Source organism: Dicentrarchus labrax, unplaced genomic scaffold (genome assembly GCF_905237075.1).
Source record: "Dicentrarchus labrax unplaced genomic scaffold, dlabrax2021, whole genome shotgun sequence".
Lineage (NCBI taxonomy): Eukaryota > Metazoa > Chordata > Actinopteri > Moronidae > Dicentrarchus > Dicentrarchus labrax.
Genome location: NW_026136723.1, coordinates 2,909,238 through 2,936,089, shown reverse-complemented (window position 1 = coordinate 2,936,089; position 26,852 = coordinate 2,909,238). Strand labels below are relative to the sequence as shown.

The following is a 26,852-nucleotide window of genomic DNA, read 5'->3' as shown; positions in this document are numbered from 1 at the left end:
TGTCCACGCCCGGCTGGGATCTGAACCGGCAACCTCACAGCGAGGAGCTGCAGACGGACTCTGTTATTAATCCATTAACCTTCCACACACTGTGAGCTTCAGTCTGCCTGCAGAAGCTGAGCTTTAACACCACACAGTTTTATTTTGAATTCAAAACTCCTCAGACCTCCAAGGTTCTCCGGGCGGAGAGTGAACTTACAACCTGCCAAAAAGCTGCTAGATTTAGTTTGAGGCTGTAAAGTCTGTCGACTCTACCGGCCACTTTGGCAGGAAACCAGCCGGTGTCTGAAGGTCCCGTTCTACTCTGTAAACACCACAGAGGAAGACACACACAAACAAAGCAGGGGATGAAGATGTGTCAGACAGACAGGGTCCCTTTTGTTTCCCTTCCTCAGGTTTTCTCAGAGCTCCTCCAGCGTGATACTCTGCTGTACCTGTGTATGAACGCACCGAGGAGGTCGGTAGAGTTTCATATGAATAATTCACATCGATTCAGGAAGACAAAAGACAAACGGCAACTTCTGGACGGCAGAACAAAACCTGCATGATGATAAGTTGCTATGGGGATATTGTATTGTTTATAAAATACAATAAATAACATTATTTTATGCGGAGGAAGTCTAAAGGAAGTATAATGTTGTCGCGCATTAGCTGTTAGCAGTTCCAGTTTGCACTGTAACCATGGAAACAAAGACAACAGGACCAACGGCGGTCAGTTAGCTGATGACCTCCTGACCTTCCTGAGGATGTGGTAGGAGATGGAGGCGTTGGCGTCGATGATGATGGTGGCCACCTTGTCGTCACGGATCTCCTTCAGCAGCGGGGTCGGGTCCAGGCTGTCGTCCAGCATTCGCACCGACAGCGTCTCCCTGGAGATGAGGAAGCGGTGGACGAGCTCCTCCAATCGCAGCAGGCCTAAAAAGGGCGGAGTCAGGAAGTGGAAACAGGAAACGTTCTGTGAAATAGAGACTAAGAGCGTTTAGTTGTGTTTGGTTGTAAAATGACTGCTCGGAAGAAAAAAGGTTTCATAAATTGATGAGAGTCATTAGAGACAAATCGCAGCTCTAAAAACCTCCAGCTGCAATAAACAGACGGGATGAAGGTCATTATGTTCAAAGTGCATTAATTTTCCTCATAGAGAATCAATTTGGATATTGAAATAAAGTCTGGATAAAAAGTTACACATTATTAAGGATACTTAAATCCATCAGACCTGCACTAAAACTGCAATAACCATTGAAGCTCTCATTGTTAGTCCACCTTCACCACGTGATTACCACGACACCACTAACACAGAAACACTCAACAGGACATCATATGTTATGTATTGATTTATGGACGTAATGCAGAAACGATAGATAATCCAATAGGTTGAATAATCGACCGTCTGCATTCTGACAGCAGCTCACACGGTCGATGCGTAGCGGTCATTTTTCCTGCCCCAGATATCAGCGGCTTCCTCCTCAGAGCCACAGGAATGTAATTTAGTTGATGGTACAAATGTTAATATGAAAATACATTTAGAGGAGATTATTCAATTGTTCAAGAATAAATGAGAAAGTTTCATAATTAAAATCGTTACTGAGGAACTTTTAGAAAAGTTTCTCTCTCTCAGTTTTATCACTCGTCTGTTCGTCCCTGACGGGAGCAGCGGCCACCACGTCACTGTTAATGGCCGCCATAAAGCGTTCATCACGGCGCCCCCGTTAAACAGCACAGTTAACAGGACGAGGACACGGCTAAAGACTGAGGGACGGTTTACAGGAAGAGTGGAGCGTTAAAATGTCGAGCCGGAGCAGCCCAGTCGGTGGAAACACAGGAGAGAGACATCGATGAAGGTAAAGTGGAGAGGAAGCAAAGGAGAGAGGGAAGGAAGCAAAGGACAGAAGGAAAGAAGCAAAGGACAGAAGGAAGGAAGGAAAGGACAGAGGGAAGGAAGCAAAGGACAGAAGGAAGGAAGCAAAGGACAGAGGGACGGAAGCAAAGGACAGAGGAGAGGAAGCAAAGGACAGAGGGACGGAAGCAAAGGACAGAGGAGAGGAAGCAAAGGACAGAGGGACGGAAGCAAAGGACAGAGGAGAGGAAGCAAAGGACAGACGGAAGGAAGCAAAGGACAGACGGAAGGAAGCAAAGGACAGAGGGATGGAAGCAAAGGACAGAAGGAAGGAAGCAAAGGACAGAGGGAAGGAAGCAAAGGACAGAAGGAAGGAAGCAAAGGACAGAGGACGGAAGCAAAGGACAGAGGAAGGAAGCAAAGGACAGAGGGACGGAAGCAAAGGACAGAGGAAGGAAGCAAAGGACAGAGGCGGAAGCAAAGGACAAGAAGGAAGCAAAGGACAGACGGAAGGAAGCAAAGGACAGACGGAAGGAAGCAAAGGACAGAGGGATGGAAGCAAAGGACAGAAGGAAGGAAGCAAAGGACAGAGGGAAGGAAGCAAAGGACAGAAGGAAGGAAGCAAAGGACAGAGGGAAGGAAGCAAAGGACAGAGGGATGGAAGCAAAGGACAGAAGGAAGGAAGCAAAGGACAGAGGGATGGAAGCAAAGGACAGACGGAAGGAAGCAAAGGACAGAGGGAAGGAAGCAAAGGACAGAGGAGAGGAAGCAAAAGACAGACGGAAGGAAGCAAAGGACAGACGGAAGGAAGCAAAGGACAGAGGGAAAGATTTTAGTTAAAATAAAAGCTAAAAATTGTATTCTAATTATAGTAATGTATGTTTAAGAGTCAGTTACTTTCTCCACTACTTTACTTGGTTAAGTCAGCGTCACTTAAAATTACTAAAGCTACTTGATCCAGAATTGAGTTAGTAAACTTAGTAAACTTAGTTTCAACAGTCTTTTTTAGTTAAATAAACTCTTTTAGTTTTAGCAGCAGCGAGCGATTGGACATCGAGTGGCGAGCGGCGAGCGGCGGACAAACGTGGACTCACACTCCGCTTTGGCACAGACGAGGCTCGTCGTCGGGTAGCCGAAGGAGCGCAGGATGGACCCGATGGCCAGGCTCAGGTCCTCGTTGCTCGGGTACAGTGTCACCGAGGCGAAGCGGAGGTACGGCAGCTTTGGGGTTTCCTCCGGGCCGATCTTCACGTGGGGGATCTGAGGGAGGAGGAAGCAGAGATGTTAACTTTTGGGCCAGTCGTCATGTTTCTCTCCTATCTTTACTCTTTGTGTTTCCTTTTTAACGCACTCGTACACTCATCTGTAAAAAGAATCTGCTCTTGTGGGACAATAAAGATCTGAACTGAATAAAGAAGAAAAAGATTGAAAAAGAAAAACAGGGGTGACAGTAAGAGGTGACGACATCAAGGGAACAAATATTAACCGTACCGGCTCTACAGCGAGTTCAGATAACAGAAATGGAAGCTTTAATCAAACTCCGACGCTCGCTGATAATCGAGTCTTTGTTCAGTTTCAAAAAGAAATGATATTAGAAAAAGAGTTTGTGTTTCACCTCCACTCAGCTGAAACATTAATATCAAAGGATTCATTTCTTTTTTTTAATGGCAGGAAGGTTGTTTTGGGGAGAGAAACTGAAAGAACTGAGATTCTTCTGTACGAGAGAGAGAATGAAACACATGTTCAAACACTTGAAGATCCTTCATACTGTACGAACCCGAACCAAAGAGTCTCACAATAATCTCATCAAGAATGTTTTGTGTTAGAAAATATATCTGACTTTGTCTCAATAAGATATTACAGCTCGATAACAACAAAGGTTGCATAATATCTCAGCAGAGGAACCAGATTATTGTCCTTATTTTCAGAGTAAAAGCACAACTTCAGTTTAAGAGAAAGTCGTCTGGTCCCAGTTTTAGAAATGAAGCAGCTGTTTAGTTTTTTATTGTTTTAATAAAAATTACATTAAGACAAAATCGCTGATTTTTATTTATGCTGTTTCAAGAAATTGTGTCTAATTGTAAGATTTTATTTTTTCAGATGTTACTAGCTAGCTAACGATGATGATGACGCGGATTAACTCGTAATCAAGTTTTTTATTTAGTTTGGCATTAAAACTGTTTTACTGGCCAACTGTTTTTCTTAATAAAAGATAATTTGATTATATTTAAGTATATTTGGAAGTGCAGGTTTTGATTAACACTCGGTGAGAAGTGAAAACAATAATGGCGGCTGCTAAAGAGGTTAGCGTAGCTGCTGTTAGCATCCGTTCATCAGAACTGGAGGAATTTCTTCAATGAAAGAAGAACAAAGAACGACACTGAAGACGTTTCTGTTTGAAAAACGACCGGCTTCAGTACGTTTGGTTCGTCCAATCAGCTGCTGAGTATCTTTTTGAAACTATTAAACTATTGACTGCTTTTGTTTCACAATGTTTGTACGTTTTATTTTGAAAGTCCAACTGGATGGTGCATATTAATGGTTGCTAACTTGACCGTGGAGCCAGAAATGATGCTAGGGAATATTTGACGAGTTGACGTCTCTCGTTTTGGTTCCTGATATAAATTCTGTTGCCGTGTGGAAACCATAAAAGAAACTGGACCAAATGAAAACGTCTTTGTACCTTAAAGAGTCTGAGAGCCATTCATTTAAGAGCGTTTTAAAGCTGCTCTGTTTCAATTTAAACTCCACAGAGCAGAGATCCTGCGACTGACAGTGTCTGTATTTAAGCTGAAAAATTAATGAAACATGAAAAATGAATCTCTGCAGTGATGAATGAATAATCAGGTCAGAGGCCAAATGTCCTGTGTGATCGGACGCTCGGCGAGTTAACCTCGATTCGCACCTGCAGAGCTTTAAACGGTTAACTGTAATTAGCTCAGCTGGGCTCCGCTCTGATCTGAGAGCTTATTTTAAATCTGAGCAGAGAATCCAATAATGTGAGAGCTGTCAGACGACATCAGGACGGAGGCTCGGCAGGAGACGGACTCGTGTACAAAGACACTTTATCATTTATTTACCTTTCTTAAACATTTGATCTGAGGAATCTATTGTTCCACATCAGCTGCTGCATCAAAATATAATTCATCATTTATTTATTTATTCAAAACATGGCAGACGAGACAGAGCTAACGTTACGCTAAGACAAACAAACAAATTAACAAAATGAATATGAAACACATCAATCTTGTAACAAGGCTGAATTAAAAATAACAGACAATGTTTTTACAGTGTAACAAACCCTCTGGAGCCAGATGTGACTCACCTCTTTCTCCCCACAGATGTGACTGATGGTGGACCCGGAGGCGGGGCTGGAGGCGGGGCCAATCACTGAGACCACGCCCTTCGGCAGGATCTGACACACTGAGACAGAAAACAACCAGAAACATTTAGTTTTTAAACAGCTGCACATCCAGCTGTGTGCAGATGTTTCCACTGAATACGAGCCGGAGAGCTAACGCTAAGCTACGAGTCAGAGAGCTAATGCTAAGCTACGAGTCAGAGAGCTAATGCTAAGCTACGCTGTTTCCAATGAATATTGTCTTTAATTTTAACTTTTAAGCATATTTCACTGTAAATGAGGGAAACCTCAATGATTCTCGAGACTTAAATAAAGGTTTGACTTTAATTGAATAATAATTGACTAACAGTGTGGGGGGGTGAGCTGGTTTCTATCTGGAGGGGGGGGTAAGGGTACACAGTTGTTTATCAGTCAATTAAAAGTTCTGATTTCCATTTTTCTGCTTCACAACGTTGAGATGTTTGTTGTTCTTTGAGTCTGTTTATATGAAGCAGAAACTCGCTCATGGGAAGGACGAACACGAGACTGAATCTGGTTTCACTTGTTTGATCGACACAGATCTGATTGTCTCTCCATGAACGCAACAATATGGATGTTTCCATTACTGTGCTGAGGTCTGTATGTTCGTCCATGCACATAATGTGTGTGTGTGTGTGTGTGTGTGTGTGTGTGTGTGTGTGTGTGTGTAGTGTTGAAATCAATTAGTTCATGCTGACGTAAACACGCGTCACATTTAGTTTCAGGACTTTTTGATATTAAAATACAAAGAAATTGAGTTTTTGTATCTTTAGCACAAACTGTTAAACGGGGGAACAATAAAACTGAGGATGCAGTTTGTATCCGATGTTACACAGTCGGAGTAAATGTGGTCATTCAGTGGTTTAAGGTGATTTATACCATCAATTACGATGCCTGGCGGTATTTTTAAGCACCTTTAACTCGTGGTTGTAACGTCTGGCTCTGTTGAACTTGTTTGTTATTTAAAGAGCAGTTTCAGCGAGTGAGGAAGAACCAGCTGCCGCAGTATTGACCCGCCTTGTTAAATAAAGGTTGATGCTTTATCGCTGTGCTCTGCTTCCTCACACAGAGCCGCCGACTGAAGTTTACCTTCACTGAAAATGTCAGAGAGAAGAGCAGCTGGGTACGGTGGCTGGTAAGTGCAAAACAAATTTACAAACTCTGAAACAAATTTACAAAGTCAAAATCGTACGGGAAGGGCGAGAGGTTTGTTCTGGAAAGACTGTACGGAGCGAGTTGTGTGTTTTATATGGAGTTTCATGATGTTTTGCCCGTTTTGTGGAAACCATTTGGGTCAGTTAACTGACTGTTAACTGTCGCTCCGTACTGTCTTTCCAAGACAAACCGTGTTCCATGTCAGATCCGGCTTTTGGTACAATCCCTTTCAATATGATTTTGACTTTGTAAATTTGTTTCACAATTTGTAAATTTGTTTCGCACTTACCAGCCACCGTAGCTGGGAGGAAGTGAAGAAGAGGAAGATGAGGAAGATGAGGAGAGGACGGTGACTTACTGGTTTCAGTGGTGTCGTACTGGGAGTCCTTCTGCAGCTCGTAGACGTCTACCTCCACCCTCGCCCGGGAGGAGCCCTCCATCAGACTGTTGATGTTCTCCCTCGCCAGAGCCAGCGCCAGACGCTCACCGCGACCACACACTGACTGATCATCCAAAATGGCCGCTGGAGGGAAAGAGAGCGAAAGGTTGAATGAATGAAGACGATAAATGTGGTTTTATTTCTACGGAGGTCACCTGACTCCTCCTAATCGCCACCTGTAGACGTGTGCTAAGCTAATCTATGTTGAAAAGACACATTTTGAACACGGTTAAGAGTTCAGAGAGGTTAGACTCTGGAGACAAATACTAGCTAGTTTGCAAACTAACCACCTAACAAGCCAATCAGGGATCAATATATTAGTTAGTGTATTAGCTCGTTAATTAGCTTGTGTTTTGTACTAGCTAACGAGCCAGCTAAAGACTGATGTAGATTAGCTACCTTATTAGCTTGTGTTTTGCTAACATTAGCTAACTTAAGATGTGACTGTATATCATCACTTTTATCTTTTAACCATCTTCAGTATGTGTTTGCCTTTTCAAGACACATTAGCTTAGCATATAGCATATCTAAGTACAGTAAAGGAGGAAGCTGACCGAGTCTTCCTCAACTGTAATTGGAGCTTAGGAAGGACGCAGTGAATCTATGTTAGGTTCTTGTTTAGTTCAGGCCAAATACGACTGAATAAAGTCGATTTCTTTGCCTTGTTTGTCTTCCACGGTTATTTCAGGACAGACAAATGTTTTTATTGTCGTGTGGTGGAGAAACTTCCCATTGATCCCACTCCCATCCCTGCATTAGCATTTTCTGTTTGGCTGAGCAAACATTGCCCTACAGCTACAATCCTGAGAGCCAATGGGCTATTTATACACACCTCCTCATCCCAGAGTCCTCAGCTCCTTACTGACTTCCTCACTAACCTGCACTGACAACATTTCCATTGTTGTGGTGGTATTTCTCGACAAAGGAACCATTTAGGAGGCTGTTTTTGGCATAAAACTGTGAATTAGATTAGACCTATGTTCTGTCTAGACGGGCTGTAAGTGATCTCCACTTATCTCCATTAATACAGCAGCTCTGTGAATTTAGGATTTATTTCCACCAAATTGTTGGAAAGATTAACAAAGGTGCTTTTTGTGAGTTTTATTTAGTTTCTGTCCACTTTTAATGAGGTTAAAATGAGCATCTTTGTCAATGGAGTCTGGTGGAGAGTGACAGTGATATAACGGCGGTTTACGACAGGAGAAACTATCTACATCCAGTGTTTGGTTTGTCTGTTCTGGGCTTCTGTAGAAACATGGTCGGTTCAACATGGCGGACTCCACCAGAAGAGGAGCCGCTCTCTCTGTAGATAAAAACGTATCATTAGGTAACAAAAAACAGTTTTCAGGTGATTACACACTGATGAAAACGTACCTTTTTTATTCTATTTCTGCTGTTTTCTGCAAATAAAACCTCCACAATCTGACACACTGGACCTTTAAGTTGAATTCTGAATGCAGGATGGAGTATTTCTACATGTTTTTATTATTGTTGAGGATCTGAATACTTCATTTAAAGTCTGAACACACTGCTAACGAGTGCAAGGATACATAATCCAGATACAAACCGCCTCCTACTACAGGTGTAAGTGGGACACTCGTGATTGGCTCTCGGCCAGGTGAAACACAACCTGACGGACCAGAAATAGATTTGACTCTCGGAGTTAAACAGGAAGTGGAGCGCTCGCAGCAGCTGCAGCGAATAAAAACCACTCGTCATCGTTTCTATTTCCTGCCTCTAGGAAAGACAGAGCTCCCGGTGGCGGCGTACAGTAACACCTGCCGTGTTTATTTCTGTCGCCGCCTCCCCGATGACTGTTTGAATATTGAACAGGCTGAAAAATGAAAAAGGAAACTCTGCATGGAAAGTTCATCCAGTGGAGAGCAACCTTTTAACCACTGAAGAAGAGGAGGAAGAAATACATTGTACGTTTACGTTTTTAAATACATGGAAATATTAATAAAAATAAAAAAACGTTAATGAACTGTTCAACTTTAATAAATGTTGTTTATCAGTGTAAAAGCATTGGTAAACTGTTAAAATACAGTTGTTATCAGTGTAAACAGCAATAATTACTGTAATTTCACAGATAATGACTTTTATTAGTTCTATAACTTTTAACATTTATATTAAAATAATAATCTAATAATAACAGCACTCTGCTGTAAAGTCTGATTATCTGTATTATAGCAGAGTTCACCTGTATTTATAGATCATTAGTTTTACAGTGTAAATATCTGTAATTAAACATTAAAAAGACAAATTATAGATTCAATTTACTGTATTTATAGGGGCTCTTTTACAGTGCAGGACTCGAATATGAGCCTTAAGATGGATTTTTTTACAGTGTAATTCATCCCTCCATATGAGCGGACGGCGAGCTGCGGCGCCGCAGAACGAGGCTCCAAACAACACGAGTAAAAAAAAATCAAAGTGAGAGCTGCTGAGCCTAACGAGCAGAAAGTCTGCTGCCGGGGGTTTGTTCTGGATCTGATTTGTGTTCCTTAAATAATTAACACCTCTCGCGGGCGCACTAGGAGGCGATTTATCGTGTCCTTCCTCAAAAAGACTGTTGTGGGGTTTTTTTTGTGCAGTTTAGGAAAACACAAAGAGAGCCAGATGGTTCATGTTGAGTTATCTGATGCTCACTGAACCGCCATGGTGGCAAAACTCCTCCGAGGGGATAAAAACACAAAGACAGTGTTTAACTGACATGTGAGGATATTTCAGAGCTCAAACACACCTGTCTCCTGACAATCACACACATGTAACACTATAAACACATTAAACACAATAAACACCTGGTTTATGTTCCCGACACAGAAACTGCATCCGGATATCTGAAGATAAAATATATTTCTGTCTAATGAGGCAGCAGGAAGCTCTTACTGTCTTACTGGATAAAGAGAGAGAGACAGAGAGAGAGAGAGACAGACAAAGAGAGAGAGACAGACAGAGACACAGAGAGACAGACAGACAGACAGAGAGAGACAGAGACAGAGAGAGAGTTCAGTATCTTCCCAGAATCCCCGGTGCTTGGAGGGAGGGAGGATGAAGATGAGAGGGGAGATAAAGAGTCTTCTTCAGGGGCCTCAGCAGTGTTCAGACACTATCTGTGTACACAGTATCTGGTTCTCTGGGTCACTGAGACCACACTCACACACACACACACACTCACACTCACACACAAACACACACACACACTCTCACACACACACACACACACACACACACACACACACACACACAGACATACACACACACACACACACACACAGGATGAGCTAACCACAGAGGGTCAAACACTTGAACTCTGTTCAGAAAGTTTTTGGATTAAAGCGTGAGGGACCTTCAGGAACCCTCAGGAACCTTCAGGAACCTGCAGGTTCTCCTCCAGCATCACGTCTGTGTCTGTCTGCTCTATAATGTTGATGTTCTGTTGAAGGTGACGTCGTATAAAGAGTCTGCATATGGAGGCGGTTGGAGAGGATGGACAAACAGGAGGCCTCTGTTACACTGCGACCACGGAAAGTAAAATGTTTCTCACAAAGCTTTATTATGAAAATCTACCTGGATGTTGGAGCACAGCATTCTAGTTTGACCATTTGAGTGAGAACGTGTTAATTTATATATATATATATATTATATATATATATACAGAGATGGAACTCTCTTTTTAAGTAAATAAATGCACAGATCATTTTAAATTAAATATAAATCTCTCTCTCTACACTCAGCTCTGTGACCTCACTGGTTTCAGTTTGTGATAAACATGTTTCTCTGTGTTTTATTCCGCTCTTTGTGTTTCCTACTGTTGTGTGAATTAGCTCCTGACAGCCCTGTTTACCACCTCTGAGCTGTAAAACAAGCTACACTTAAATTTAATATCAAATTATGCTGTTTCAACTTCCCTTTTTTACCCCGGTGGTGAAAAGCCTTCGCTCCCGTCTTCCTGCCCACCGATGCAGAAACGTCATCTTGTATTTATGTAAAGCGGTTTTTCAGAGCGCCGTGTGTTTCTGTTCTGGATTTAACCTGAGACACGACGATCAAGCTGCTTTTATCGAGGCAGACGGAGCTCTGCACACTGATTTTATTTCACCCCTGGAGGTGGTGTAACTTCAGGAAGAAAAAAATGACTAACAGGTTTTCTTGTCACTTCCCACCTCTGAGCTTCATGCGTTTGACATTCTTTGATATGAGTGTGGAAGTCTGGACTCTGGGGGCCGCAGGTAGGTCGACAGATTCAACGAGACAAGACAAAAAACGGAGAGCAGAAACAACAAATGGCTCCGTCGGCCCCGGGGCTGGATCACAGCGCTGCAATCCTCCGGTGGCTGATGTCCTTTCAGAGGCAAACAACACTCCTGTGCTGTGGTTTTAATGGTGCCACGGTGGCGACGTATGTTTTGGTTTTAGCAAGAAAAAAACGTTCCCTGAAGAGTTCAGTTTATCTTGCAGGTAAAAAAGAAGAGCTCGGAGACGTCCTCTGTCTCTTATTTCTTCTTTTTTGACTTTCACATTAAATCTGGATCATTTTGTGGGGATATTTTAGCCTTGCTAGCGATGTGGCTCCTGGGACTGATCCACCATCCAACAGCAGATATTCATGTTCCCCCTCAGGATGAATCAGAATATAAAGACTTTTCATTCAGTGACTAAATATCCTCAAAGCTAATGACATCAGCCTGAGCCAAATAGCAAATATTAGCATGCTTAACAAACAACATTATAGCTATTGAATATCAGCATGTTAGCATTCTCATTATGAGCATGCTAGCATGAAGATGTTAGCATTTAGCCTTAGAGAGCTGCTAGTGTTGCTGTAAACCAGATATAACACACAGCACTACACAGTTAGTATACCTGGAATTACTTAATTATATATATATATATATATATATATATATAGTATCACTATCACTCGCCACCCCAATGAAATACACACTTTAGGACTTTTATGGGTTTATTTTACTTTTCCTGTGTCCCTCCTCAGAATAACTGGGCAGTACGAATATAGGACAAGGCGCTTTAACCTCTCTAATCATAATCTTTTATTCAGATGTTGCTGATTAAAAAGCTACGTTCCCAAAATAATAAAACCCATTCACATCAGACAAACCCTGCAGTTGCAGTCTGAGAGTCATTTAGAAGAGAGACTTTGTTAAAGTCGAGCCGCAGGGTGTGTTTGTTATAAAGTCCTTCAGATTAAAGCTCCGGGGCCGTCGGAGGAGTTGTTTACTTCTCGTTTCTCTCTGCTTCCACTCTGAGCGCTTTCTTCTCTTCCCATCTCGCTTTATTTTTTACCTTTTTATTTATTTAGTGTCCTGTAATGTTTCTGACCTTTAATAAGGCGCTAACAGTCTCAGAGGTCGCACAGACGGGAACAAAGTTTCCTCCATCAAACGTAACGGGAAATCTGCATTCAGTTCAGGTTTCCAACCAAAAATGAGACATTTGCCTTTTCGAATAAAAACTGACAGCTTCACTTACACAATGACTCATGCCCCGAATTTTGAAAAATGTACTTTGAGCTAATTTTTAAAGGATTAATGTTACAGCCGTCCCACGGTGACAAACTACCTTTTTACACACTGGCTTCTCTGTAGTTTCGAGATATTTATTGATGAACTTAAGCTAATGAATCCTTCAGAATGACTGATGGCGCCGGTTGAAATAATTCACGGAGGTTTTTTCGCAGCAGCTGAAGGACACTGATGCTGCTGAATTGTTAAGATCCTTCACTACAATATTTATTCACTTGACTTGATTTTTAATCCTGCCGGAGGAGAAAGTATCTGTGTGCTGATGAAGATTGATTTCAGACTCTTCTATTTTCAATACTATAAGTCACCACACAGACGTTAGTATGGAGTCTTTATAATGACTCACAAAGACATTAAAGCATCTCTCCGCTGTCCTTTAAAAGTCCAGGTGAAATAAATAATGTAATTTTAACCCTTTAAGATCACATCCTCAGTTACATTGTTCCCCTTTTTCCCCTTAGCGAAGATTCATTAGTTAGTTAGCTAGCTGATTACTGTACAAACACAACTTTATCAGTGATTTGGGTGAAACTGGATCCGATTTTATGGAGAGAATATTGTCTGGTTTGCGCCAACTCTGCTAACTGCTAATGTAGCTGCCGTTAGCGTGCAACCGAACGGGGCTCAGCAGCCTCCCAGTGAACACAACCGACAGAGGACAGTTTGACGACAGCGGTACCGAGGTAATTTATGGAGTTTCCAGATGGACTTGTTGCTAAAAGAAGCTAACTGTTGCTAACTGTAATGTCAGATATCATTAGCTAACTACTTAGCTCATGCAGCTAACGTCAGTCAACTTAGCCCCGGGGTGTCAGGAGCCGAACCCGTCAATAAAACCCCCTCAGTCCTTTATTCCCTGCAGTCAAACCGTCCTCTGTCAGCATCAGATGCTGCATCCAGTCCCGGTCTGGACCTGCTGTTCACTGGGAGCTAATGGATCCACTACAGCTGCTGGACTGGGGCGACGTAACACACAGCGTCTCTCCCTAACTGCCTGTTTTTATATGAAGTACGTAGATACTAGGAAGCAAACCGCTCTCTGATTTCTGTTTCATCAGGTCTTTCAACCACACGTTGTCTTCAACCATGTTAGCATTTAACTCAAAGCACTGCAGCCTCACAAACTTCTTCTTCAAACCTTCTGATACACAGAATGACTCCTGTTTCCTCTCTGAACACTTAATTGCGCCATTTGACAGGATTTTATTGACCCGTGAGCCGGAGACCTGCAACATAAACACAAAGTAGCTCTAATCACCGTTTCTGATCTCATCTGGGTCGTCTCTCAGCGTGACGGCGATGAATCAGCTCGTTAAACGTATGTGATTGATAATTAGAGCTCAGTCGTTCGCTTCTTGTGATTTTGATTGCTGCTCATGTGAAGTGCTGGTAATAATTGCTCCTTTGATCGAGGACACCGTACAGACTTTGTTCTTGTATATGATTGACTGGCACACAAGTTTGCTTCTTTGTTAAAAGAAAAGAGTTTGTTTGTTTAGGTACACAGATACAGGTACACAGATACAGGTAAACAGATACAGGTACACAGACACAGGTACACAGACACAGGTAAACAGACACAGGTACACAGACACAGGTACACAGACACAGGTAAACAGACACAGGTACACAGACACAGGTACACAGACACAGGTAAACAGACACAGGTACACAGACACAGGTACACAGATACAGGTACACAGATACAGGTACACAGACACAGGTACACAGATACAGGTAAACAGACACAGGTACACAGTGCGGCCCGTCACTGTGTACCTGTTTTTTTTTAAATAAACGGGTTGATTTGGAAACCGTGCTGACTTTGTCGCGCTTTATGTGACCTCTGCTGTGTTACACTCTGCGTATCTGTTGCTAATGTGTTTTGACTCTGTTGAGATCTAACATGCTGTTTTAGGACGACTCAGTTTGTTTCTGTCCACCCGCTGTGGACTCATCATTATTTACTGTATCTAGCTCACACTCGGCTATCGCTCACAGTGGACTGTCTGGTAGATACTCGTCGTGGTGGTGGAAAAAGCTGTAATTATTTATCATTTTCACCTCGCTATAAATGATGTCTGTATGTTGGTAAAATATAATTACAGATCCTCTGCCTGCCTCTGCTGCAGCTTACAGACACACACATTCAGTCCTTCCTGACCCGAGGAAGACCATGTGTGCGGCAGAAAAACGCATTGAGAATGACAGAGGGATATTCTTTCCTCTTTTGTTCGGACGATTGTTACCCAGCGCCTGCGAGGATCTTCTGAATATGTGTTTTGCCTCCTGATGTTTGGTTACGAGCCACAGCGGCACGTAAATCTGCCCGCCGTTGTCGGCCGCAGGACAGACTGTACCAGCATTTGACTGCTGGCAGAGTCCTTGAATGACAAAAAAAAAAAAACCCTTCACATTCAGTCATTTTTATTTCTCGGCTACTGAATCATGAACCTTGAAAATTTGGTTATGGCTGAGTGTGTTGGAGTGGAACTAAATTAGATTTTCCGCCACCTGAAGAGAGAAATGCAGCTAAAAGGAAACATTCACGCACCTGAACATTTTTTGGATGAATTCAAACAAACGCAGACAGTCTGGCCTTTCATACAGCATCCTCAAAACAGCAATTTTATTTTCTAATCTTCCTTCTTTAAAACATGAAATAAAATCCTTTTAAACCAGCAAACCTTCCTGTCAAATGTTTAGTTTATTCTACCTATCTTAACTGTACATACAAAACCTCCTTAAAAAAACATCGATTTAAGAGTAAAGATAATGTTTCATAATAATTCTTGTATAATAAACCGCAAAAAGTCTTATATTTTAAACAGATTTTACTAAAACTGTTGTACAAAATGTTCATATCTGCTTAATTCTTCTGGTTTGTTGTTTGCTGTCATACTGAATATATCAGTTAAACTCTCTGTGAATGTTATTATTTATATTTAAGGCATTATTTATTATATCTTTCTGATTTTAGAAACAGATTTGAGTATTTTGCTAATTTCATAATAATACAGAAAGTTGTGTATTTAAATAAAAAAAAGTTAATAAATAAATTAAATGGAAATACTAAGTGTAGGTGTGACTTATTTGTTTAGATTTAACTAAGTCAGCTAACGTTAGCTGCAGGAGCTAACTAGCTAAAGGCACCTAACATCTACACCATAGCATCAGAGGGAACACCAGACAATATTCTCTCCATAAAATATGATCCTGTTTCACCCAAATCACTGATAAAGTTGTGTGTTCTTCGCTCTAAAATTTAAAGACTGATTGACGGGTGAATGTCAGGATATTATTGGTTGAAATCAGTTCGTTCATGCTGACGTAAGCACGCGTTACATTTAGTTTAACAAGAAGACACAATGATTGGATTTTATTCAACAATACAAAGAAATTTAGTAAATTTGTTGGCACACGTTGTTTAATACAGGAACAATATAACTGAGGATGTGATCTTAAAGGATTATAAAGTCATTTTTCATTTCACCTGGACTTTAAAGATCAGTTTTTATTCTTTGTGTTCTTCCTCTTTGCAGCTGAATTCAGTCCTTTCATCGTCTGTGAGGGTGAACGTGTGACTTCTCTTATTTCCACTTTTATAAGTGAAACAAACGTGTTGCAGATGTAAGTGTGAGTGGAGCAGTCAGCCGTCGTTAATGGGAAAGCCAAAGGTGAGCCATTACACATCGCCAGGCGAAACGGTTGCCATGGCAGCTTGCATTAAAGTGCCCGACGGTTTTGCCGAAACCCCCATGTGATAAGAGCAACAGGGATTTGAACTCGGAGCTGAGGAGGGAAATGTTATCTGCTGCGAGGAGAGAGCTGAACCTTCGCTGCCAATGTTCAGCCTCCGCTATACTGGAGTTAATCTTCCTCTGCGGACGCGGTGGGGACGGGAAGTGAGCGGCGTCGAGAGCAGAGCGGCCGTGAAGGGAAGTCACGGAGAAGCTCCCTGATCCGGTTTCTGCCGAGTTTATTTGTGCCTACAAATGATCCATCGTGGGATGGAAATAACACGGCGAGGGAAGAAGAAGAAGAAGAAATGTAAAACGGCGAGCGAGCGAGGGAGCGGCGAGACAAAGGGAAGCCTCGAGGGGCTCGTAAAACGGCGAACAAAGTAAAGAGAGGGAGAAGAATCAAGATGGCAAACAGAGCCGGCGGTGGGCGGTGAGAGGAGAAACAAGTGGAGAGAGAAACAAAAACAACACGATGGAGGAGATTTTATCTGGTAACAGAGGGCTCTTATTTATAGGCACAGGAGGATTCTGGGTATATAGTGACACAAGCTTCTGGTGCAGATAACAGCGTCTAAAACCTTCCTCAAGTCCTGAATCTAGATCAACAGGTCCCTCCTCAAGTCCTGAATCTAGATCAACAGGTCCCTCCTCAAGTCCTGAATCTAGATCAACAAGTCCCTCTTCAAGTCCTGAATCTAGATCAACAAGTCCCTCCTCAAGTCCTGAATCTAGATCAACAGGTCCCTCCTCAAGTCCTGAATCTAGATCAACAGGTCCCTCCTCAAGTCCTGAATCTAGATCAACAAGTCCCTCCTCAAGTCCTGAATCTAGATCAACAAGTCCCTCCTCAAGTCCTGAATCTAGATCAACAGGTCCCTCCTCAAGTCCTGAATCTAGATCAACAAGTCCCTCCTCAAGTCCTGAATCTAGATCAACAGGTCCCTCCTCAAGTCCTGAATCTAGATCAACAGGTCCCAAGTCATGACCAACAAGTCCAAGGTCACGTCCCAAGTCCTCCTGAGCCACCACCGATACTGATTCAGCTTCGTTCAGGTCAAACACAGTCGGGATGCTGCTGTTGGTAATGTTGGCTCACTGGAAACACTCAGATACAGTAAATAGGAGAAGCTACGGCGTTACACACTGGACCTTCAAGTAGCTTAATTCTTTAGATTTAATTATTTTTTGTCTTGTAATTGAAAAGAAAACCTCTTTGTATTATTTTTTTTATTTACTCGTTTGAAGCACAATAATTCTAAATAGTTCAGAATTTAGTCAGAGTTAAGAGTTCCTGAATCAAGACTAAAGAACAGCTCTGTTTTCAGTGTTAGCAGATTCGAACCCACGTCACGGCGACGGTACTCACCCATCCGGACGGCAGAGAGGATGTTGGCCTGGCTGAAGGAGAGCGGTGCCGTGGTCAGCAGCAGGTTGACGACGTAAATCGACAGCAGCAGTGCTGGCAGAGCCGGCATCTTCCACTGCTCCTCATGGAGAATGGTCTGCTGGCTGCCTGTACCGCCACCTGCAGGACAGGAGGGTTCATTACCACATTATCATCCACCACATTTCATACATCGATCCTTTTAATGTTCGTTTAGTGGACAGTTTATTACCTCAGCCTGTAAAACATCAGTCCGACATACACTTCTCAGTGCTGACAGTGAACATGCAGCTGCTAACAGCTGCTCTATAAACACACAACAAGCATCTGGCAGCGCACAGTAACGGCCTTTATGAGCTCCACAGCGGGCTGTCATTTCAGTTATTAGCTGAGCAGAGGACAGACACTGAAACCCTGTCAGCTGTGAGGAGTTACAGTGAAAGTTCTGCATCCAGCACATTAAGTTTGTTTGTAATAAGACTAAAGAAATCTGTCATTAAACCTGTATTTAAGTTAATTTCAAGTGACTTTGTGATTACAAAACAGTTGACGCCAACTTCATTGTTAGCATTATTTACTACATAATTTCAGTAGTAATCACAAACAACAAAAACTGATCTTAAAACTGAAAGTAACTTGTACTTTCAGTACTGTTTTTAGGCTTCTTAAATGATAACCTTTGCTTGTACTTCTTTATTTTTTAGTTTAAGTAACAATTTATCTCGTTATTCTCATCCAGTACATTAGATTTCATCAAATTAAGACTTGAGTAAACATTAACCTGTGTTTATTTCAGGCAAAAAAAAGTAATTTCATGAAGTTGCTGAGTTGATCTGCAATTAAATCAGTGCAGTCGAAGTTGCTATGGATCACATGTAGAGATATATGAGTGTGTGACAAATACATCCTTCAATCTCTTGGAAAAACTAAATCATAAGTTGGACCAACGGAGACTCTGCAGAGTAACCAGACTGTTCAGGTGTTTCACTGTGGATCAAAAACAACCTGTAAAGCAGGGTGGTAACGAAGGCGTAAAGAAGTAGCGTGTTAAAGGAACGACTTCTACTCTTTGATCTACTTTTACATTTGCATTAAAGTTTGGTCCTAATACAAGGATTCAGTGTAGTTGAGTGTACGAGGAGCTTCTCTAGTGCCGATAATATTCATCTTTGATGTCTAACGTTAACATAACATTAACTTCTCTTGTAGCTAATGCTTTTAAATTGATGTGCTTAAGAAAGCAGTTAAACTTACGTAACGTCAACTTCAGACACTTAGCATTACTTTCATAATTTCAGTCGTGATGACACCCAAAAAAATATACAAATTTAAGGTAACTTACTACTTTGAGTAATTTATTAACCAGGTACTTTTTTGTTTTAACTTAAGTCATTCTTTTATGGGAGTATTTGTGCTTTTACTTGAGTATATATTTTCAGTACTGTATCCGCCGCTGCTGTAAAGGTTGTTTTTCAGAATTAGTGGATGTAGTCTGAGAGCAAGGGAGACGTAGAGAGAGAGACAACGTCAGCATGAGAAGATTAGAGAAAAGGGAAAAAAGGCAAAAGGAGGAGAGACAAGATGGGAAAACGAGGAGGAGGAGAGAGTCAGACGGAGGGAAAAAGAAAATATTGGAGAACAAAAGTGTGCGAGCGAGATCAAGAGACTATCACATGTTGCGGAGAGAGAGATTTAAAATGGCTGAGCGAGGGAGCATGACGAAACGAGTCCAAATCTTCAAAGTAGATTAGAGCGACTGAGGCGAGATTTTTTCATTTGTGGACGTGTGTGTGTGTGTGTGTGTGTGTGTGTGCGTGTGTTTGTGTGTGTGTGTGTATGTGTTTGTGTGTGTGTTTGTTTGTGTGTGTGTGTGTGTGTGTGTTTGTTTGTGTGTGTGTGTGTGTTTTGCATTCAACCTCTCGCAGCAACAACACAGCGGGCGCCGAGCCCCGACAAACATCTACCACTGTTCAATCCCATCATGCAACTGCTTCATCTTTTCATCTCCGTGTGGACAGTTGAGTTATGTTCCTCTTACTCCCTCCCTCCTCTTCCTCCCTCCTCTTCCTCTCCACCAACAACACCAACACGCTCTTGATTTGTTTAACCCGCCCCTCGCTAAATGTTTACCGCCGCCCTGCCAATGAGGCGTCCCACATGAATTTAAATGAGATTCCCAAATGGAATTTAAATTGGCTCGAGTCAATCGGGACGAACCTCGGTGGCGGAGAGCAAGCCGCGAACCGCCGAGAGATGAAGAGTGAGAGATAAAAGAAGAGGAGGAGGATGGAGGAGTGGCGGAGAGAGAGTTTCTGTTATAAGTGATCCAGATAGAGACGATAATGATGATTTTTAAAGCTAAAAGACTGACAGTTATAATACTGATTATTATCTGAACTCTGCTCAGAGGATGAACACGTCTTAATCTTGCAAAAAAAAAATAGGCAGAAATAATTTTCCAAGTTGTAATTTAAGAGCCAGATGTACTCTGGATTTATTTTATTTCTTTATTTTTGCAGCACACAATTAAAACTAACAGCACCAGAGTTAGCTAACGGCTAATCTGCATCTGTTGTCCCCCCCCCCCCCCGGGGGAAAAAAACAACAACAACAACCACAGAACTGTAAATACTGCACATAAAACAGGGTAATACAAAAAAGGCCATCAGTGTGAGATAATTAACAGAATCATTATGATAATTAATACAATAAATACGAGGTAATCATGTCCTGACTGCTCCCACAGATTGAACTATGTTACCCAGATGCCCCAGCACTACCACTGCATCCTGTCAGACATTATTAATCATTTTACCAACAAAAATTAGAAAATGTTCATTTACTACAGCCAAACAATCTCTGTTTTTTATCTGGTACTTTTTGTCACAAAGACTCTCGTCAGCTAACGTTAATCTAACATTACTGTTAGTGACAGTTTGCTTCTTTTAGCAACAACTCCATCAGGAAACTCCATAAATCACCTCCGTTCGGTTGCACGCTACCGAGAACTACATAAGCAGTTAGCTAAATAAAGCTTTAAAAATTTTACATTTTCCTATTTGTTGAGTTTTCCAGGATGCTGGAAGTACGTGGATGATTTAAATTCAGTCTGCAGTCTCTTCACTTTGGTTGAAATCAGTTAGTTTATGATTACGTATTACAGCATTTTGTTTCACAGGAACACAAAATTATTGGATTTTTATATAAAAAAAAACTAAGAAATTGAGTTTTAAAAAAGATAAAATCTGTTCCATCACTGTTTTTTATTTAGTATTCAACCCAAGTTCCTCAAGGTTAGCAAACAAATCGACTTTTCCAGAAGCCAGAAGAGGCGGTTCTCTGAGCGACTGTACCTCCAAAATACCAACAATCACCGAAACAAAGTGAAGGAAACTGAGAGAAGAGACGTAAAACAGACAGAAATGAAAGAATATAATGTGAGTGACAGAAAACTGGGCAGAAAGAGACGTGATGGCGAGCTGAGACAGGAAACAATTTCTGGCTTCAGGCACAAACAAACAAATGATAATAACAATTAATTAGGGTCTTTCCTGCAGGAAGTGCTATCAATGCAGCTAGCAAACAGAGCTGGCGGGACCCCGCTGATACCAGACCGCCACCGCAGTTCACCGCAGCAGCTCCGAGGCTAATCACGGCCTCAACTCTATTAACTGCCTTCAATCTCATTTTACATTGGAGGCGATCAGCCGACACTCGCTGGCAGCGACTTACATCGAGCACGGGGCTTTAAAGCCCGGTTCATCGGCTGTACGAGTGAATGAGACGGCGAGGGGCAGCAAATATTAATATTTGTGGATGATGATGAAGAAGAGAGCGAAGAGGAGACGTCTGAGTGTTTCTTGGTGCAGACACAGAGCAGGACTCCTCTGTAACTGAGTCTTCAGATTACAGCAGGGATATCTGGGATTATTATAAACTATTGATTTTGATGAGCCTGATCTCTGAACTTCAACCACGCTGTTCGTGTCCCGTGTGAAACCAGAAGTGAACAATTTCTTCAAACTTTAGTTACGTCAGGTTTCTAACATAATTTATCTCTTCCTAAACATAACCAAGATTTACCAAACTGACTGTTTCACAATGTTAACCACCAGGACTTACTGTAGGTTGCATATTTATTACTACGGGTAACGTACATATGTTATGTAATGTATAAGTTCGGTCAGGTCCGTTATGTAAGTTATGTTAACCTAGGAGACAGCTGTTCGTGTCCAACAATGTCTTCGAATTAATGTACGTAAATTAACTTACATAATGTACTTAAGTTATATAACGTAATGAATCCGAGTTAATCCTGAAATTTACCGTAAACTCCCCAATAAAGGCGGGGGCAAATAAACGCTGGGGCTGTTATTAGAAGTTTTAAGGTAAATGTTTTTTGTGCCTAAACGTGACCAAACTGCGACTGTATCATGTTAACCACACAAGCCTTATTTTTAAAGTCAAACTGGATGCTGCTCATTTATTCTCGCTAACTTGACCACATAGAAATTTGAGTTGTGTAATAAAAATTAAAGCTGTGAGCAGCGACGAACGGGCCCTCGCACTCGTCATGCAACCAGCGTATCATGTGTAAATCAGATAAAAATTTCCCTAGGAGAAGTTCACTCAAAGACAACACACACACACACACACACACACACAAAAAGACCACTAAATTCAAAATGGCTGACTTCCTGTTGGGTTTGGTGTTTGGGTCCAAGAGGCTTTTATGCTTGTTTGATCATGATACACGTGTGAACCGATCTTCAAACATGTCGGTTGTACGTGCATTGGGGGCTGATTCGCAGGGACCCACAGAATACTTAAAGTTTTGTTACCATTGAATTTTGTACAAAGTTTCCTGAGTATTTTAACATGTTGTGATTCATTTGATATTAAAACGATAAACCGAGTCTCTGCAGTGTTTCTGCTAACTAAAGTAAAACTCACAGGCAGCGCTGTGTGAATCTGTCACATTATAAACTGAATCTATGTGTTGATGGTGTATGTATGTGGGAATTAACAGTTTGACAGGCATAGCAACGGTAACTAAGGTGATAGGGCCTCGCTAACGGTCAATTGTGTAGAAACAGCTTGAATATAAAGCGAACGTATAATAGCACATAATTAAAGGAACTATTATGCTCATTCCCTGCTCTGTGTTCTCAGACTAGAGACGCTTTGTGTTTGATTCACTCATCCTCGTCTATCTGGGTCATACAGAGCCGCCATACGTTTCTTTATCTGACACCCGTTTAATATCAACATCCCCACCGACAGTCGACTGAACTTTATATTAAACATTTAAACAACTTAAGATTAATTAATTGATCCTGAGGGAGACAGAAGGAAAAACATTTTACAAAACACACTTTATGAACATTAGGTCAATGATTGATTAATTGATCGAGGGGACGAGGTACGGCAGCACTTTCAGAGGCTGATTCTCACGTAAAAGGCAGTGAATTTCTTTTGAAGAGGAAGCCAACGTTCTTTATTTAAAACCTATTATTTTAAACCTCCTCAGTCTGCGGTGGATAAACTGCCTCCACAGGTTCACTGTCACCTGTGTGTCACCTGCTTTAACCTCCACCGGAGCTCGGCTTTATGAACGTCTGCCCCGAATGCCTCAGGGACCTCTAGTGGGGCTGATGTAAAGAACATTGTGTCTTTTGGTGACGTTAAATCACAAATGGGGGACCCTCGCAGCAGGTAGACCTGTCCATCACTAACGACCTCCACAAGAGGACCTTTAATTGGTCTTCTGAAGTATCTACAGTCAGCTATCAGCTTTATCTAAGAGTGCTAGTCTGCACCAACATTTATACATATATGTATTATATATGTTCATATTTATACTTTTTATGCCTTTATTTGATAGGAGAGGTGATGACTGATTGACGACATGCACCAAACTGACAATATATGCTTACTTTCACATATGATGATTTAAAAACTGATCAAAACTAAAAATTAAGAATTATAGTAATGTTTTAATGATGTAAAGTCAACTTAAATCAATGGAACAAACTTAAATTAAATCACCAAAACTTAAAATACTACAGTTTAGTTGACTAAAAGAGTCTTTATTAGGGAGCAGCCCTAACAATTATACATATATTTAGGCTTTTTATGTGTTAATTTATAGCAGAGGTTAAACATGAACATGAAACATTCACCAAACTGTCTGACAATATAATTAGTCACACCACTGGCTGGGGGGTTACCGGGTCTGGATGCAGGCACAACACGTACCAGGATCAGCAGGTTTTTAGGTAAAGGTGGTAAAATGGTTAAACAATAATAAAAACCCCTGGGACCTGAGTGATCATCCATCCACCAGCTCAACCGCTGACTTTAAACTGCAGTACATAAACATCACATGCTGTGTTTCGACTCTCGCTGCCACCAGTCGACAGAAATCCCCGAAGAAGAACAGCTTTAGAGATTTAGCTCCGCAGGACAAAAGGATCTCCAGCAACAGAAGCCGCTTTGGTCAACATGAATACAACAACAAAAGGTTGGAAAACACGCCTTTTAATCTTCAAACTCTGCCTCCCCTCTCGTCTGCGGCTTCGCCATCACAGCAGCGCTTTAAAGGTCATATCGTATATTTGACTTTCCTGCTTCATGCCTGACCTGCTGTTACCTCGCCTCATTCAGGCAAAAAGTGGTGCCGGCTATGAGCTTTTCTGATGTGAAGGATGATATCTCGCACACCTCTTTTCAGATGCAATAAAGGGGGAAAAAGGCTCCAACCCAACAAAAGAGGAGCGCTTGGCGTACAGCACTTTGTCTGTTGGGTAATGGCCCTTAATGCTCACCTAAATATAGGATATTAGCGTTCTCTCCCTTCAGGGGATAAGGAGATTTTGTTTTGAAGCACAGTGAGTGCTGCTGACTCAAACCACTATAATGACATGGTAATCCTCTCATTTAGCCGCTGACACACGACACATTTACGCCTCCGAAAACAGCGGGGAGGCTGCAGGAGGGAAGAGGGAGGAAGGTTCGATTCCTGCACGTGATCGGCCTGCTTTTAGAAAGAATAAAAACCGGTGTAGGCAGCGACAGGAAACAGTACACCGTAAAATACATAAAGTATAAGAGGAAACCGATCGCCTTAAACCTTTTGAGTTTATTAATTCGATTTGATTAGAGAAGTAACTCAATTTGTTGAGGTAACTTAGATAAATTAAGTTAATTGAAGTCAATTACACTCATATGCAGCATTATTACTTATTTAACTTATTTAAAATGTGTTAACAGAACTCATCTTTTGGTTTCCACTAAAGGAAATTATAACGTGTCATCAATAATAACAATAAAAACATTTAATCAATTATCAAAGTGGTAGCCAGATACTTATATCTTAATTGTTCCTGCTGTAATTAAGTTGTTAGCAACATCCTTGTTTTTCTATTGATCATTAACAACGGATGCGTACTCGTTCATATGATAAAGTCAGCTAATGTTAGCCACATAAGCTAAGGACATCTAACATTACTGCTGGTGACAGTTAGCTTCTGTTAGCAACAAGTCCATCTGGAAACTCCATAAATCATCGGCTGCACGCTAACAGTAGCTACATTAGCAGTTAGCGGAGTTGAGGCAGAGCAGCCGGAGGACGTCAGAGGGAAAAACATATATATATATATATACATATCTCTTATGATAAGAGATAAGATGATAATTTTGTTATAATTGGATTTGGCTACTTCCTGTTTCTGTTTCAGAATATTTTCTGGAAGATTTTACATTTTCTAGAACTCTAGAAAGCTAATTAAAGAGAATTCTGGGATTTCCAGGATGCTGAAAATATTAAGATGTATTTAAATTTAATCTGCAGAATCTCTTCCTGTCGTACAGGTCGTGTCATTATGTAACTGACTAGTTGAATACCTCCACAGTGTCACCAGCGTATTTATTCAACCTTCAGAATTAATTAAATACTGAACTGCGAGGCCACAATGAACGTATGTAATTAGCCGTTTAGACTCACATTTGCGTTAAATTACCTCAACATTCCTCCATATGTTCACAGTTCATTCACACTTATGAATAAAACAAGACTGGCTGGGAGGTTGTATGCAAATGTCCCCTGACCTGAGTCATCATCCAGTTTTATCTGTACGGCTGCTGAGGAGCTGCAGAGGTGATGGAGGAGGATGTGCAGCAGTTAAAGAGCAGATGGAGGCTGATGGGAAGAAGAACAATGACGAGCTCAGTTTCCTGCCGTGTGATGGTATTTTATTCTGGGTGAAAAAGTAAAACATTATCTAAAGCTTGTTCCTTCCTCCGCGGCAGAAGAACAGCAGAGGAATCCGTCCCGGTGGCGGCGGCGGTGGCGGCGGCGCACAGACATTTATCAACAACCTAAAGAGTTTCACGGCACATTATTCATCAGATAACTTAGAAAGAGCAGTGGGAGGTATCGATAGAGGAGACGGCCAGAGACGAGAAAAACAACAAGTGGAGAAGAAGGAAAGATTGTGTGGGGTGTAAAACCGAAAGCTTCAGTGGTTTGGTGTTTTTTATTTCCTGCTCTTAATATTACAGGAGAGGTGGGGAATGAAATATTCACTGTGCTCCTCAGTAGTTTCACTCATCAGGGTCTAATGGCATTTTCAGATTTCTCTTATTAAATTCACCTTTAAAAGGGACTTGCATAACATGATATACCAATGTGTTTCAAAATGTGCAGCAAGACCTCAGCTGTCTGTATAATGAGGCACTGTTCGTCCTACAGCACTGTGTAAAGACATCGTTTGACCCTAAAGCTGTAAAATGTAATAAATGTATAATAAAGCTGATGATCAGGACCTTGCACTTTGGGCATCATGTCACATAAATTAGATGGTGACTGCCAGACAAGCCTTAATACTTGTTTCTAGTAGGTGGCCCTTCCTGTTGAATATTAGTGTGTACATATGTTCAAGGTGTCAAAATTCAACGCCAAGCCAGGGTCACACCATTCGACGCAGAGTCACAAATAGTACAAATTTTATTCATGATGGTCTTTAGATTGCACTGATCAAATCTTAAGTTACTCTGATTAATTCCAGAGGAGGATTTTATTAAAACACAGTGCAAATTACAAAAAATGGCCGACTTACTGTTGGGTTTGGGGTATGGGTACAAGAAGCTTTTTTGTTTGTCTGGTCATGTAACATGTGCCTACTCATTTTAATACATATCAGTAAAACGTGCCTCAGGGGCTGAGTTTAGGGGGCGCTGTCGAGCCATTTTGCCACGCCCATATGTTGTTTCATGAGTTTCCAAGCAATCCTCATATTTTTGTATTAAAACAGTATTAAAATAATCCAGTGATAGTTGTCCGTATATCCATGAGCACACTGCAAACAGAAA

At 41.5% G+C, this 26,852-nt stretch overlaps 1 protein-coding gene across 5 annotated transcripts in view; it reads right to left on the bottom strand.

Moving 5' to 3' along the window:
• Positions 1 to 26,852, bottom strand: part of LOC127357970 (glutamate receptor ionotropic, kainate 5-like) — a 177,487-nt gene that overhangs the window by 50,699 nt on the left and 99,936 nt on the right. For all 5 annotated transcript variants that reach the window (XM_051390656.1, XM_051390660.1, XM_051390659.1 and 2 more), the window contains 5 exons: positions 17,463 to 17,621; positions 6,727 to 6,891; positions 5,160 to 5,257; positions 2,929 to 3,094; positions 737 to 915 (listed from right to left, as the gene is read on the bottom strand). In XM_051390656.1, coding sequence (XP_051246616.1) covers positions 737 to 915; positions 2,929 to 3,094; positions 5,160 to 5,257; positions 6,727 to 6,891; positions 17,463 to 17,571 — 717 coding nt within the window. In that variant the 5' untranslated portion in view covers positions 17,572 to 17,621. The remainder of the gene's footprint in view (positions 1 to 736; positions 916 to 2,928; positions 3,095 to 5,159; positions 5,258 to 6,726; positions 6,892 to 17,462; positions 17,622 to 26,852) is intronic.